This window comes from Sphaeramia orbicularis, chromosome 21, assembly GCF_902148855.1.
Source record: "Sphaeramia orbicularis chromosome 21, fSphaOr1.1, whole genome shotgun sequence".
NCBI classification, from domain to species: Eukaryota; Metazoa; Chordata; class Actinopteri; order Kurtiformes; family Apogonidae; genus Sphaeramia; species Sphaeramia orbicularis.
The window spans coordinates 427,912-444,438 of NC_043977.1; the positions used below are offsets into that span (position 1 = coordinate 427,912).

At 41.9% G+C, this 16,527-nt stretch overlaps 1 protein-coding gene and 1 long non-coding RNA gene across 2 annotated transcripts; one reads left to right on the plus strand and one right to left on the minus strand.

The window, feature by feature from the left end:
* The first annotated feature begins 2,971 nt into the window (after nt 1–2,971).
* On the plus strand, nt 2,972–3,452 carry LOC115412564 (uncharacterized). The gene is made up of 2 exons (XR_003934353.1): nt 2,972–3,054; nt 3,103–3,452. It is a non-coding gene; the product is annotated as an uncharacterized LOC115412564 (long non-coding RNA).
* pnkd (PNKD metallo-beta-lactamase domain containing) lies at nt 3,143–16,171 on the minus strand. Its single transcript, XM_030125138.1, has 9 exons — nt 16,003–16,171; nt 15,367–15,482; nt 14,210–14,322; nt 11,261–11,319; nt 10,118–10,210; nt 9,008–9,171; nt 4,569–4,655; nt 4,276–4,391; nt 3,143–3,354 (listed from the first exon to the last, which is right to left on the minus strand). Exons 1-9 carry the CDS (start codon nt 16,158–16,160, stop codon nt 3,181–3,183), a joined length of 1,080 nt encoding a protein of 359 aa, XP_029980998.1. The 5' UTR covers nt 16,161–16,171; the 3' UTR covers nt 3,143–3,180.
* Nucleotides 16,172–16,527: the final 356 nt, after the last annotated feature.

Here is a 16,527-nt window from a genome sequence, read left to right on the forward strand (position 1 = left end):
GCAGCAGTGGACATGGAAAAGCAGTTTATTCTTCTCCTACAGTTAAACACACTCTGCACTTAATGAAATAACACCAAACAGGGCTGCACCACGGGGTGGAAAAACCATCAGACTGAAATTATTTTGAACAATGTTGTCATTAGAAAGAACTTAGTAATGGACAAACACACAGAGAACGGATGTCCACACTTCTGCTTATTATCAGAAGTCAAATAAAAACAGGAAAAGGTAAAGTGTGGATCCTTTTTCACAGGTTTGTTAACGGAACTGATGCGACTTCACCTCCCAAACACTCAGATTTACAGGGACAGTCAACCACATGGCACAGAAAAAAAGAAATACAAGAGTCAGATAAAAGATGACGTCCTCATTCTGTTACAGCAGATATTAAAAAACAAACAAACACTAAGACTTGTAAAACTACAGGAATGTGGTGGAGCACAAACACAGCCGCTGTGTGTTGGGTTTCAGTCTGTGACGTTTGTTCCTCAGACAGAACTGGACAGAAGTCAGACGAGCTAATGCTAATGCTAATGCTAAAGACCAGTGTGTGGCGCTGTGATACCCCAGAACATCCAGAGCACAACAAACAACAAACCAAGAGGAAACCAAGACAGAAGACACATGAGAACAACCTGACCCTGACCCTAACCCCAACCCTAACCCTAACCCTGACCCTGACCTTAACCCTGACCCTGACCCTAACCCTGACCCTAACCCTGACCCTGACCCCAACCCTGACCCTGACCCCAACCCTGACCCTAACCCTGACCCTAACCCTGACCCTGACCCTAACCCCAACCCCGACCCTAACCCTGACCCTGACCCTGACCCTGACCCCAACCCTGACCCTGACCCTGACCAAGTCCACAACGGACTGACAGCACTGGAAGGACTGCAAACGTCCAAGTACCATCAAAGAGAGGAGAAAAAAAAGAGCAAAGAACAGGTGAGACTCAGCCTGTTCTAACAGAACCTCTGCTCCAAGTGGACAGAGGAGTGGACAGAGGAGTGGACAGACGAGTGGACAGAGGAGTGGACAGACGAATGGACAGAGGAGTGGACAGACGAATGGACAGAGGAGTGGACAGACGAGTGGACAGACGAGTGGACAGAGTGGACAGACGAATGGACAGACGAATGGACAGAGGAGTGGACAGACGAATGGACAGAGGAGTGGACAGAGGAGTGGACAGAGGAGTGGACAGATGAAAGGACAGAGGAGTGGACAGATGAGTGGACAGATGAATGGACAGAAGAGTGGACAGAGGAGTGGACAGAGGAGTGGACAGACGAGTGGACAGATGAATGGACAGAAGAGTGGAAAGAGGAGTGGACAGAGGAGTGGAGAGACGAGTGGAGAGACGAGTGGACAGAGGAGTGGACAGATGAAAGGACAGAGGAGTGGACAGATGAGTGGACAGATGAAAGGACAGAGGAGTGGACAGATGAGTGGACAGATGAATGGACAGAAGAGTGGACAGAGGAGTGGACAGATGAATGGACAGAAGAGTGGACAGAGGAGTGGACAGAGGAGTGGAGAGACGAGTGGAGAGACGAGTGGACAGATGAAAGGACAGAGGAGTGGACAGATGAGTGGACAGATGAATGGACAGAAGAGTGGACAGAGGAGTGGACAGAGGAGTGGACAGACGAGTGGACAGATGAATGGACAGAAGAGTGGACAGAGGAGTGGACAGAGGAGTGGAGAGACGAGTGGAGAGACGAGTGGACAGAGGAGTGGACAGATGAGTGGACAGACGAGTGGACAGAGGAGTGGACAGATGAATGGACAGAGGAGTGGACAGAAGAGTGGACAGAGGAGTGGATAGATGAGTGGACTGGAGTGGACAGCAGAGTGGATAGATGAGTGGACAGGAGTGGTTCAGATGAGTGGACAGATGAGTGGACAGACAAGTGGACAGACTGGAATTAGGACCGGATCAAGTGTACATCCCTGGTACTTATAATAGTACCTAACCTAGTACCTGTCCTAGTATCTTTCCTAGTACCTGGCCTACTACCTGTCCTAGTGTGTATCCTAGTACCTGTCCTAGTGCCTATCCCAGTACCTGTCCTAGTACCTATCCCAGTACCTATCCCAGTACCTGTCCTAGTGCCTATCCCAGTACCTGTCCTAGTACCTATCCCAGTACCTGTCCCAGTACCTGTCCTAGTGCCTATCCCAGTACCTGTCCTAGTACCTATCCCAGTACCTATCCCAGTACCTGTCCTAGTGCCTATCCCAGTACCTGTCCTAGTACCTATCCCAGTACCTGTCCCAGTACCTGTCCTGCAGGTGTAGTGTGAACTCATGCTATTCCCTCCAGACTACACAGACTCCTCACTGTTTCCAGTCACTAGCGCTGTTAGTGTTCTGGAGGGTTCTGTTGGGTTCTGTAAAGTGGCTCAGTCTGGTCTGGACCGACTCCATTTGTAAAGTGTCATCACATAACTTCTGTTATGATTATGGCGCTGTATAAATAACATTTGATTGATTGACTGATTGATTGATCAATAAATAAGCACCATCCACTTACAAATTGAAAATACAGTATATGGAGAGGTGTTGGGGGAGGGGTTACTGGTTATCCCGCCCCCCTGAAGGGGAGGCAAGGGCTATTGTTTGTTTACACTTTCACAGTAAAACTATTGGTTGAATTCACATCTAATTGGGTTCATAGATTAGCACTGACCCAGAACAGATATGATTATATTTGGTAAAAGGAGGTCAAAGGTCACATTTCCTGTGAATGTGAATCTTTTTTTCCCCATTTCCTTATAATGGGTGACATTTATCTATGCTGTCTATGTCTATGTTGACATTAGCACACATATAGACATGATGACATCAGCTGGATCCATGCCCAAATAAGATACAATATGTGCAAGGGGCGGGGCTTGTTGTGCCTGGCATCACATGTTAGTGTTATGTAATAAGGACGTGACGGCCATGTTTATGCTGGTCAGTGACCCACACGCACTCAACGCAGCTTTAACCTTACAAAACTAGATGATTGGAAGAGATGATCTGGAAATCCACTTCTCATTTCTGTCCAAGTCCAGGTCCAGGTCCAGGTCCAGGTCCAGGTCCAGGTCCAGGTCCAGGTCCAGGTCCAGGTCCAGCCTCTGTTTCCCCTTTAGTTCAGTGGATGTGGTCTGGTCTTCATCCTGGTAGTACTATCTCCTGTTGTAGAGGTCCTTACGCTTTCGCAGCTCCTCCAGTACCCGAGCCCTGAAGCGGGTCCAGTCCTCATCCTGGAACTGCTGGAGGCCCAGGGCCAGATGGAGCTCAGCAGAGTGGCTCCGCAGGAACGGATTGTACTCCTTCTCTTCGCCAATAGTAGAAGGACTCTGAAAATAAAGTGTGTGTCAAACAGCAGCCTTAGAACAAAAAACACAGACTTCCTCTGTGTGGAGGCTTGAATTCAATCTGAGAGGGAATTATGGGTCAAGACGGACTTAAAGCAGCAGACGTCTGCAGGAGTCATAGAACAGATACAGTATATAAACAACCACAAACTGTTGAACACGAACTATACAAATACGATTCAGATACATTTGAAAAATGTCTTTTAACACTTCAGTTGACAGACCATAATTGTAATCAATAGGATTTCAAATCCAACTATTAGAATGGAATAGAATGGAATAGAATAAGTTTTACTGCCATTGTAACGCCTCCCCCCCCCCCCCCCCCCCATGGTCTAGTGCATGTGGTTTGGATGTTCTGTAAACTGCTGACAGTCAAACACACACATCCATCACTAGAACAGAAACAGCTCCTCTTTGGTCCGTCCTCCCTACGTGTGCTGGGATATTACCAGGACTATGGAGAACAAATATTTATCCGTACTCTGTTCTCTCTTCTGCACTTCTTCTGCCTTGGAAATGACTCCCATCAGATTGTGTCCTTTTGCATACTGCATAGGAATGTTTTCTTTCCTTGGCACTGGCATCCAATTTAAAGGCTTTCAGATAGGACAGATTCCAGGAGGTGCAGATGGGAGGTGCGTAACTGCCTCTGTGCCATGGCATGGAGATAAAAACTCCCAATCATGGACAGATCCTTCAGTCAACAGTGAACCTGTGCTCTGCTGCAGACTGACTCCTAGATTAGACTGGAGTGTGACAGAGTACAGACACAGCGGTGTGTGCTGACAGCATGTGTGCGGTAGGAGGCCCATAAGCCCTTCTTTCCAGGTGTGGACAACATGAATGTGTGTGGGACTGCATGCCAAACAGGCACAGACAGAGCGGATAGAGCCTCCTCACCGTGCACAGCTTCTGGCCCCGCTGCTGCAGCACCCACTGGTATTTGTTTTCCCTGGCAGCGTTGTGTGGCTCCACTTCAGCAGCAAACAGCAGGTTGTCTTCAGCGTACTCATGACCTAAAGGGGAGCCGGAGATTAGAAGAATGGGAAATCACACTGATATGCATAAGCTCACCTTCGTGTAGACGCTCAACAGAGTTCCAGAAGAAGTTGACAGAGAAAAAGTGAACTGACGCTCATAAAGTACAGACATTTAAAGGCACAGCACATGACAGAGCAGGCAGATGGACGTACCGGGCCATAGCAGAGTATCATCACTTAAAGAGCCCACGGTGTCCAGAGATGACAGCATTGTGGTGGCGCTGCCTTCAAACATCCTCCCTGGAGGCAAGAAGACAGATATTTGATCAACTTCAAAAACAGGATTCTTCAAAGTTCTAGAGGGAATCGCATCTGCATTTACAAAACAACCCACTGGAAGAACACTGGTGTCTAAAGGAATGTTATTCACACAGGAATCGGCTTCATTTAGCCTTAGTTTTCAACCGCTTTCTGCTTCAGAAAATGAACATCTCCAGTTCATCTAAAGCAGGGCTGTCAAACATGTGGCCCGGGGGCCAAATCCAGCCCACCAAAGGTTCCAGTCCGAGCCATGGATGAAAGTGTAAAAACTACAGTGAAGACATTGTCAGTCCAGTTTATCCAAATCCTGATAGTTCAGGTTCCACAAACAGACCAATGGAATCTCAGGCAAAATATGAACCGAAGAACCAGAAATAATGACAAATACACATGTTCTGCCTCAAAAATATAAGTTAAAAAAATAACATTACACTATGAAAATATTTACATTTACAAAACTATCCTTTCACAATATAATGTAAATAAATACATAAATAAAAACAAATATGACCAACTTGACATGTGTAATTATACTAATATTCTGTCTGTTCTTAAATGTTTGGTTCATTTGTGGATCCACTGTCATCTGTACGGTGGGTTCAGAATAAACCCAGATGGGATATTATAGAAACTGTTCTTATTTTAGTTCCAAACTCCAACATTTGAACAATATTCTGCCTGTTTCCACATGTTTGTGTAACACTGTGTGTAAATGTATTTGCATAAATGATAAGTTGAGACAGAAAGTTGTTAAAATTGGACTAATTTTTAAAAAGAAATTTCAGGTTTTTCAGGTTATTCACATCTTTTTTGTAAAATGTAAATATTTTCATGATTTAATGGGAGGAGAGGTTGTACTAAAACAAAGAGAAAAACTTGCAGTTGTCATTATTTGCAGCTAATTATGTCATTATTTTACTGGTCCAACCCACTGGAGATTAGACTGGGCTGAATGTGGAACTAGAACCATAATGAGTTTGACATCCCTGGTCTGAAGGTATGGTATAATTAGTGGACTAGTTCAGTGGACAGACTCATATAAGACAGGGTTAGGGTTCTGGTTATATAAAAACCTAACCCTAGGTAGACAGGGAACAGTAGTAAAAGCTGGTTAAAGCTGCAGTCAGACTCACTCCGACTAAAGACAGTAGATTAACCCGATGTAAACAGACCTAGTTTGTATAATGGGCATGATGGTAAAACTGCCAAATATCAACAATATGAATAAAAAAGAAAGTTAAAGCATGTGCTTTTACACTGGACTTAGTTTGTGGTAAAAATCATTTGCATTCAGGAGTGAAAAGGAGAAGGTCCATTTGCATGTGGTCGAGGCAGTCTGGAGGAATGGGACTGATTGGTATTTGTTGTTGTCTTGACATGTGGAGGCCTTGGTGGAGTGTGTGTGCATATGAATGGAGTGTGTGTGTGCATATGAATGGAGTGTGTGTGTGTGTGTGTGTGTGTGTGTGCATATGAATGGAGTGTGTGTGTGTGTGTGTGTGTGTGTGCATATGAATGGAGTGTGTGTGTGTGTGCATATGAATGGAGTGTGTGTGTGTGTGTGTGCATATGAATGGAGTGTGTGTGTGTGTGTGTGCATATGAATGGAGTGTGTGTGTGCGTGTGTGTGTGTGTGTGTGTGCATATGAATGGAGTGTGTGTGTGTGTGTAGAGTATCAGAGGAAGATGGTGAGCCAAGGAGTCCAACAGTCACGTACTGAGTCAAGTTCAGAAGGTCAACAGATCCTCCTTTTGTTCATAGATGCAGAATACAGAAGAGCATTTCTGCAGCAGTAGGTGGATGGGTGTCTTACAAGAGCATTTCTGATGCACAAATACGACAAAGACGCCAAAAGGAAGCTGCTTTTGAGGTATATTAAAGTGCAATACCACTGATGGACACTAGATGGTGCTTCAAAAAGTCCTGACTTCCATCCAGGAGTCATTCCAGTCTCTTCTGCTTAATTTGGATGCTCTACGAAGTAATCGCCTTTACATTTTACTTCTGTTAATCAGATGTTGGGTCCGATAGAGTTGGATGTGAAGTTTGTTGTGGTTAATAATAGGTAACCATGACAACACCATAATGACTTCCACACTGCTTGATGGAGTGTGTTTCACATATACATTCTAACCCTGTACCACTGTGTTCCCTCTGTTGAACCATCATAACTGTACTTGTCCACTTCATACACTTGTTTTGTTCTTGTGTCATCAGTGAAGTCACAGAATGACAACAGGACGTGTGTCATGGACTCAGAGACAGTACTGACTGGACCGAAGCGGACCTACAAACTGTCAATGACATCACAAGCACATTGGTCTTATCTCTGGGTCCTTATAAACCAGGACCAGGACCAGGACCAGGACCCTCCACTCCACACACCTGTAACAGCCCATAATACTCAGGTGGTATTTGAAGAATTAAGAACCATTGCACAGTCAGGACACTTGCGTTTAGCATTAGCTCCTCCCACTACTGCAGCTCCCACCCTTTTGTCCATACATTAGAGGTCAACACTTACGGGTTTTTTTGAAGGCCAACGCCGATTTTAAAAAATTTGGTCAGCTGATGACTGATAGCTACAGCAAATTTTTGAGGCTGATATTTAAGGCTGGTTTTTTTTTAAAGCACATTGACCGTAAAATACAATTGAAACACTGAGACAATTACGATTTTTATGCAGCAATAATATAATAATTATTAATACACATACACAAGTACTCTTTTAACATTTATTGAACTTCAAGTGCTGCCCTCACAGGTGCCTGATCAAATATCTTATAACGTTTTTACAACTGATCAAATATCGGCTTTCAAAAATAAATAAATAAATAAAATCAAGGCCAAAAATCAATACATCAGTCTGATATAACGGCTGGCTGATATATCAGTCTACCTCTACCATATATGGTCACTTCTGCCTCCAAAAGGCCAACGTGGCAACGACAACATTCTGCTCCTAATGTGTATTATATGCTAACGCTAATGCTAGGTACTGTCTGTGTATTAGGACAGCTAAAATACAGAGACTGAATTTTCCTACGGGGATAATAGCGCAAATTCACCTTTATTCTGAACCTTTTAACCAAATTGACAACTCCTGGCTTTAACTGGGCAGGTCACAAACCAATAGGTGATGGTTCCTCTGAACACTAATTAGAAACAGTCTACATTTTTTATCAATTAATATTACAATTCTGGTTATCATGTTTTTAAACCACTTTACTGTGAGTAAAAACACATAATTGACATGAGTTCTGTGGTTTCACTAATACCAGATAACAGTTAATATGTTGTACACGTCACACTGATCATTTTATAGGAATCAGGTCCTGAAATGCAAAGGCAGGTGCAGAAGCAGTAAATCAACATGCAGCTCGTATATTACAAAAGCACTGCTGAGGGGATGCGGTTTTATCAGCTGTTTTTGTTATCAGTAGGCAGTAAATAAGCTCACAAACGCCTATAGAGAGACAGGTTGGAATAAATAAAATATGATGTGGATGAGCCTGAAGTGTGTTTCAAATGATAATGTGCGTCAGTGATGAAAACTGACATACTAATAAATGTGTCTCTGCTGTGAATCTAAAGATGAGTCCTCTGTGATTGGGGGGGGGGGGGGGGGGGGGGGGTCAAACTCATTTTAGTTCACGTTCCACATTCAGCCTCATCTGATCTCATATGGGTCAGAACAGTAAAATAGTAATTATATGATATAATAACCTATACATTATGACAAAAACACTTAAATTACATTACATTAAACATAAAATTATGGAAATATTTGCATTTACAAAGTATATAAACAAAACAGCTGTGCATAACCTGAAAAACTGACATTTTACCAATATTGTACCTGATCATTTCGACATGTTTATTACAGATCAGATCTACAAAACATTTAAGAACAGGCAGAATATTGGTACAACTGCACTAATTCTGTACACATTTCCTATTTGTTCAGGTTATTGTTAAAGAATAGTTTGTTTATGTGAATATTTTCATAATTTAATGTTAATTTTTTGCACTAAAATGAGAAAAACCTGGAGTTATTAATATTTATAGGTATAATGTTCTGTTTTTTTCACATTAAACTAAGAACATTTGGAGTCACTATTTTTCGGTTATTATCATATTAGTTTAGTTGAGATCCCTACACTAGACAAAGTTGGACACCCTTGACTGTTAACATTTTCAGTGTCATTTCCACACATTCATGCCGTGGGCTGGACTGGAATCTTTGGAGGGCCGGTTTTGGCCCTCGGGCCACGTGTTTGACCCCCCTGCTCGGTGCTGTGGTATGGACCGTCCTCTGTGGGCGACTCACCACAGCCTGACAGGAACACGAGGTCACCAGAGAAGAGGCTGGAGGGCGCCCCGACCGCTCGGCCGTCCAGGAGGTAGATCATGTGACCCACCGTGTGTCCAGGGGTGAAGAGGGCCTTAAAGGTCATCCGACCGATGTTTACAGAGTCCCTGTGAGACAGAGGACTGGGAAAAGAGAACACAAACAACACATCAGCACCAGCACAGTGACGTCTGAGATGACATAGAATAGAGCAGAATAGAATAGAATAAAATACAACACAACAAAATAGAAATTAATAGAATAGAACAGACTAGAACAGAAGAGAACAGAATAGAATAGAATAGCCTTTATTGTCATTGTGTGTTCAGTGAAATTAGGAGTGCTACTCCAGTCAGTGCAAACAATATGAATAAAAAAAACAATATGTCAGAAAATAAGAATAGACCAAATATAAAATTACAAAAAACTAGAAGTAAATACGAAAACAGGAATATAAAATGTAACAAAGTCAAATAAGAATAGAAGTAAAAGTAGAATAAAATAAAATGGGCATAAAATCAGTGACAGTGTCATTGTGTTCACAGCATTAACAGTCTGTATATCTGATGTGTAGATTAGTGACAACCCCTAACCCTATCCTGTGGGATAGCTCCAGAAGTTTAAACTCCTAGTATTTCTGGTAGTTTGTCAAATCTAAGGTGTGAAAAACAATGAGAGAAAGATTTGAGAAGTTGATAATTATTACGTGGTTTATTTTCTTACAGTGAACCAGCAGAAACACTCCTTTATTCAGCGTGTGCACAGGAAGTGCTTTGTGTGCGTCACATGACTCCTACATGTGAAACGGTATGTACCTGTAGGTGTCTGTTAGTGCCCACAGTGCACCAGTGTTGGAGCATTCAGACGAGAACCAATTCAGAACTGAGAGGACACCGAGAGGGTAATGAGATTTGGATTTAATATGTATGACAATTAAATGAGGGGCCACTGTCCACCCTGTGGCCGGTGTGTCAGCTCGGATGGACCTGTGCTCTGCTCTGATGGGCGGATCATTTACTGTGAAGTCAGCTGCTACCAGAGCTGACAGAGACAATCAGTCCGCTCTGCTTCTGGGCTGGACAGACTTACTGTGTGAGGCCTGGAATGTTATCAGCTGCATTTCCATAAACTCTGCACGAGCTGTGAAGCCTTTTCAGGCCTTTGTTTCCTCCACTGTGATCCCTGTCAATGCAATCAGAGGCCTGTGAATAGTACCATGTCCACACCATTACACTTATGTCTGACAATTCAACAAACAAAGCACTTCTACATTTAAGTCTCTATGTGAAACAGAACTGAACACTTTACTTATGATTTGATGAGAAAATGTCCCATCGAGGTTTTCTTTGAAATGTGTTAACAGATAGAGAGCCAGAGTAGTTTTTCTGGAATTATTTTGGGGAAAAATAAACTGTACTGCAGTCGATGGAGAGACTCAAGTTACTTTTTGACCCCCCTTGAATTATGCATCATTTTCACATATGTTTATCAATTTAATATATATTTATACAACTTAAGAAAGTCATTGTGTAAGGTGAAGCTGTTCAAATATCAGACTATGGAAATCCAAGAACAGAAACAGTAATAATCAGGAAGTTGCAGAGGTGATATTATCGTAACTTTCTCTCTCCACAAACTGCTCAAATCTGAAGACGTGGCTGCAGCTTCAACATGACTAGACTGGACTGATGTTCACCTCCTTTACCACAATTTCACCTTTATTTTGAAGAACTCAGTGAAATATTCAGAGACCATTTGGATGTTGGTGATGTGTATCAGAAAAATGAAGCGTTTTCACATTTAAGTGGATGTAAGTTTACTCTGTATCTCCTGTGGTTTGTAAAATTAAACCCCTCTAAAAGACCACATAGGTGACCTCTGAAACCACAAAAACCTTCTTATCCTTGCTCTTGAAGATTACATTAAGTGCCAAAGCAGTGACCGTTGTGATGCTGTTAACATGTATCATGTCCCACAAACAATGCAGTCCATTAAACTATTCAACACATAATTAGATGGTGATTGACTACCTTCTCTACAAACCATGACTTGCCTTTCTGCTCTTGTAAAATGATCTTTTAAATGGACAAACATCATATGTGTAAATGGTGGCAGGATTGAAATGGGATCCCACTTGTTTCTTGTTTTTTTCCAAACACCCACCCCACAGGGGACATTGGACTGTATGGGACCGGACCATGTTTACATGTGAGAGAAGAGCTGGTAACTCACCAGTGCTTGTGTGTGCAGAGTATAGCCTCTAACATCACTCCCTCTTCCTCAAGGACTGCCTGAAAAGTTAGAGAGCCCTGTTAAAAGCTGAAATCACTATTTTAAATCAATCAACCCTTGGGCAGCAGTTTTTTCTGCTTATTGAGCTGTGAACATCTGCAGCCTGGTAACAGTCCGACACCACTTATTTTACTCCTTTGGTACGTTTGTAAAGGGCTCTGTTCTCATGTACTCATCTTCAACAGCTGCCAGTGCTGTCAATCAATAGCTGTAGCTTAAAGACATATGACTGTAAGGCAACAAAAAAGATAAAATGAAGATGAAATGTCAGAAGAGTCATTTTACTTCAGCTTAGTACTAAAGGGCACAGTCCCTGAGTATCTGTGGGGAGGTGGGTTTTTAGAAGAGTGGTTTGTGCAGTTAGGGATTAGAGCAGTCAAACTTTACTGACATGCAGCAGGCCACGCCCATAACCCTCCATGCTGGATTCCCTTCCACTGCCAGGAACTGTGAAAGCCACTGGCTGTGGTCAGTTATGGCCTTCTAGACTCTGTTTGGGTTTACAGGACGGATGTTCACAGAGCATGAAGCCGTTAAGCTCCAGAGCAGGTTGGACAAAAAGGTTATGGATACCAAACCTCACATGCTGGCCTCGTTCAGGACAAAGCAGCTGAGGTTTGTGTGGCAACACCACATGTCCACATACAAACACTGCACAAACAACCACCAAATGGCACCGTCTTGACATACGGCTCGACCCACTTCCAAACTCAGAAATCCCTGTTTGGCAGGCGATGACCTATAGGCAAACAGAGAAGAGTCCCAGATCCAACACAGACAGTCAGGGTAAAGGCAGAACCATGCAGACTGTGAACTGGGGAAGAGCGACTCCATTCCACAAGTCACTGGGAAGCTCATTTTTCTGGGCTATAGACCATCTGCCTTCAACTATACAGTCATCATGGTCTTCTGATCCAGGCACTTTGTTTTTCAGACTGTATATATGGGAAACCCTGCACATGGGTTCTGCCTGCATCCACCTGCTCACACTGTGTCTGTTCTGCTTCTAGTTTCATGTGGAAACTGAAGGTCAGTGTTTGCGTTCTTCACATGTATTTGTTGGGTTCACCTCTGTATTGTATCGAAGGCCCTGAACCCAAACGGTTCAGTACAAACCAGTGCACCGTTACACCAATAATTTACACACATGCCTTAGATTTGTGTTTGATTCACTATAGATGCATCAGAGCTTGTTTCATTCAACTAAGGATCCGAACTAAAGTCAAGGCTTTTCTGTCCTTTAAAGACTTTGAGAAGGTCATTCATGCTTTGGTCTGGTCTGATCGACTGTAACGGCCTCTACTCAGGTGTCTCTCAGTCTCTGCTGTCTCACCTTCAGTTGGTCTAAAATGCTGCTGCCCCCCTCTGAACAGGCACACCAGAGTATATTCGGCCTGTTTCAGCCTCTACACTGGCTCCTGGTTGATTTTAGAATTGATTTTGAGATTTGACTGTTTGTTTTGAAGTCATTCCATCGGTCGGTGCCTTCTTATCTTTCTGATCTTTTAATTGTTCACACTCTTTCTGGTTGATGGAGGTCAGCTGATCAGTTGGTCCTGGTTGTTCCAAGGTCCAGACTGAAGCACGGGGGGGCGGGCAGCCTACGTCTGCGTATCAGGACCTCACCTACAGTTGTTACTTTACAACTCATTTTAAAAAATCCAGTTTTATTCTTTGCCTTTTAAACTGGACTGAGAACTGACATTTTGGCATTTTATTTATTTTATTTCATTTTAACTGTGTAGATTTTATTATCTGTTTTTCTATTTCTATTCCTGCTTTGAATCTGTCCAGCACTTTGGCCAACATTTGTTGTTTTTAAATGTGCTTTAGAAATAAAACTGACTTGACCTGAAACATAAAACAACAGCAAAAAGCCATCAAACACAGCCGAAGCCTCCAGAACCCAGATACAATAAAAGGTAAGACTCAGATGATCCAGTCGTAGTAACAGATCCACTTACAGGTGGTTCAGTGCATCTCATTTCATATCATATACATGTGTAGACGTGCTGGTGGACTGACATTGGTTTTCTGTGGCCATTGCAGATTATTTAGAGACCATGATATGCCAAAGATAAAATATTACACGATCTACAAATAACAAATGAGACACAAACTTGCTGAACTGACGACATCTCTTTGCTCAAATGCATTTTTTCTCGTTCTGTCTGCAGTAACTTTATTTTCTATTAGAAGATAAGGAGCTCCGACAGTTTTCCACAGCAGCTACTCTCCCATGGCTGCCTGCAACAGTCGAACCTGCCTTCAATGCAAATGTGTCTGCATTCATATTCTGTTTACCAGTTTATGAGTAATCAGCGACTGGTGCTGTTAAAATAATCAGCTAATGCTAATTATCTAAATATAACCTTTAATCTGAGTTTCAGTGATAATACTTGCCATCGTGTCGGTGAAACAGAGGCAGAGCAAATACTTCAATCAAAACTTATGTTACAGTGGCATCTGCTGAATATTTAACTAATCAGATACAGGCTGCAATTAAATTATACATGTTTTATTTTTTTGATAATTTGTAGCTTATTAGTATCTATTTTTAATTCTCATGTTTTTAATTTATTCCAAGCAAACTGCAGCCTGCACTTACGTCACAATCATTACTTTAGTATAAATTACCAAAGCAATGACATTAGTGTTTTATTCATAAACCTCATTTATGTCTTGTTATTCTTTCATTCTCTCTTTTTTTAACTTTGTTTTTAGATACCTGTGTTTTTTAATCCCTATTTTATATGTCTGCTGTGAGACACTCAGTGCATGCTGTTTTAATAAGAGCAAATCCGCGTATTATTATCATTATACAAGACCAAGGACACAGATAAATCTATGTGATTTTCTGCACAGCGGCATCAATTTTAAAGCATTTACCTGAACTGACTGAGGATCTGCAGGGTCCACAACCACGGCAACACTGGAGGCTGTGTCGACTATGAGATAGCTGTAGTTATCGGACAGCACAGAGATTGGAATAATTTTGATGCCTGTAGGGCATCGAAGAGAAAAAGAAGAATATTAAGTGTTTGTATTAGACATTGAAAACAGTATCTAATGTCCATGTACATGAGGTCATCCTTACATAACCCACTACCAGAGATGGGACCTTTTCACTTACATGTACTTTACTGATAGTACTCACAACATGTTTACACAATTATCACCACTTTCTTCTTTCAATACAGGTTGTTTCTCAAGTGGTATCAACCATTATCTATTTAATTTTACATCATTGCACACCTTCCAAACACCATGACTGATTTCAACCACAACAAATCAAAAATCAAAGCAGACAATAAAGACAGAAACATGTGTATTTTAAAAGATGTCCTGGGGATGACATGAACATGGATGATAAGATAAAACTTTTAAAGTTTCTGAACTGTTCCCATGTGGGAGCTGCCTCAGAACCAGGACCAACGAGCACCGGACTGACTTCCTCCCCACAGCAGTCACTTTAATGAACTCTTAACATTCCCTCTTGTCATCCTCAAATGCATAAAAATAGCACTATAACTGTAGATACGTTGCTAATGTGTCTTTATGTATGCATAACTTTACCTTATTTCACTTTCCTTAAACTTTTTATAATATCTTGTATTTATAGTTTACTAGAGGCAACATCTAGGCAAGGACTTCCACGTATGTATTAACATACTTGGCAAATGAATGATTCTGTTTCTGATAAGATGAACTTTATTGATTCCACTACAGAGAAATTCACTGGTGAAGACTGAACCTTGTAGAAATGTAGAACATTGTACTTTTTAATTTTACTCTTTGAGTACATATCAGAGCTTGTAGATGTACATTTACCTGAGTACAGACATTGAATCAATACTTCAAGGTTTTGTTTTAAAACAGGTATCTGTACTTCTACTTCAGTAAAGAATGTGTGAAGTGTTCCCACCAGAGAAACTACTGCAAATCTTTTACAAGAAGACCTCTGGTGGTTCCTGAGAAGTGCATTCCACATCCTCTGACCAGAGCCAGTAACACATGCATGAATGCAGTGAATGAGCTCTGCATACCATTGAACTCCACGGGCTGAGCTGTGGAGTGTCCAGCAGGGTAATGCTCTCGTGCTTTCCTCATCTGCCTCTTGTAGTACATGTAACCCAGTCTGGTCCTGGTATAAAGCGTGTACCTGTGTGGAAAACAGGGCACAAAGCTCATACACTGGGTCTGCATCAACAGGAAACAACCACTGGGAAAAGGGGGTCACGCCTACTCCAGGCTACTAATACAGGAGACAATAGTAATAATAATAATAATAATAATAATAATAATAATAATAATAATAATGTAGCAATAGCCAGATATAGCACATTTGTCCCTAAATAAAGCAGAACACTTTGTCTGTTGGACCCTTTCAGGTTCTATGTTAAAAACACTGAGACGTGTTGTCATAGATTAAATAAGATTTTTAGCATGCCGAATAAAACTACAGCCGCAGGAGAGGCTGAAAACGACAGTTTAAGGGTTGCAACTAAGGTGGAAGAGCATTATTATCTTAAACTGTGCCTAAATTGCCCAGACTGCGGTGGGCCGGTGTTAGCCGGTGCTAACAGCTGCTAACAGGTGCTAACAGTAACAGCTAAGCTTTTCAAACGAGATTCCCCGAGATGATAAAATCCCGTTTACAAACAATGTCCTGTAATACTCACGCAATTCGAAACAGCGGTTTCTCTGTTCGTGCCATTATTTTACTCAGTAATTTCCTCCAAATCGCTTGTCCTGTGCGTCTGAAGCGAAAACATACACATAGGAGGCAGAAGACAGATGCGGAGGCAGCTAGCGTTAGCAGCCGTTCAGGAAGCGCCATAGCCTCTGGAGTCCCGACGTCATGACGTCATGACGGCGACGGCGGATCGGAGACGTTTACCATCACATTAACATAAAAAAAAAAAATACATGTATATAACCATTTATAAAATACCAAGTACATAAGTAAATAAAGGTGAACACAGAAAAATACATGAAACCGATAAAATAAAATGTGCTGAGGAGTGAAGGTTTTACGAGCTTTTATTCAGCCTACAATAGAACATTATTACAAAATGTATGAATATTATATTTTCTATAATGTATTCGGTACTATTGTCCAATTCAAGTCCACAGACACTTTCCTACTGTAGTCCAGTTCAACTCTACAAATAATGTACTTCTGTTTGCTTTGTATTGTTTTTCAG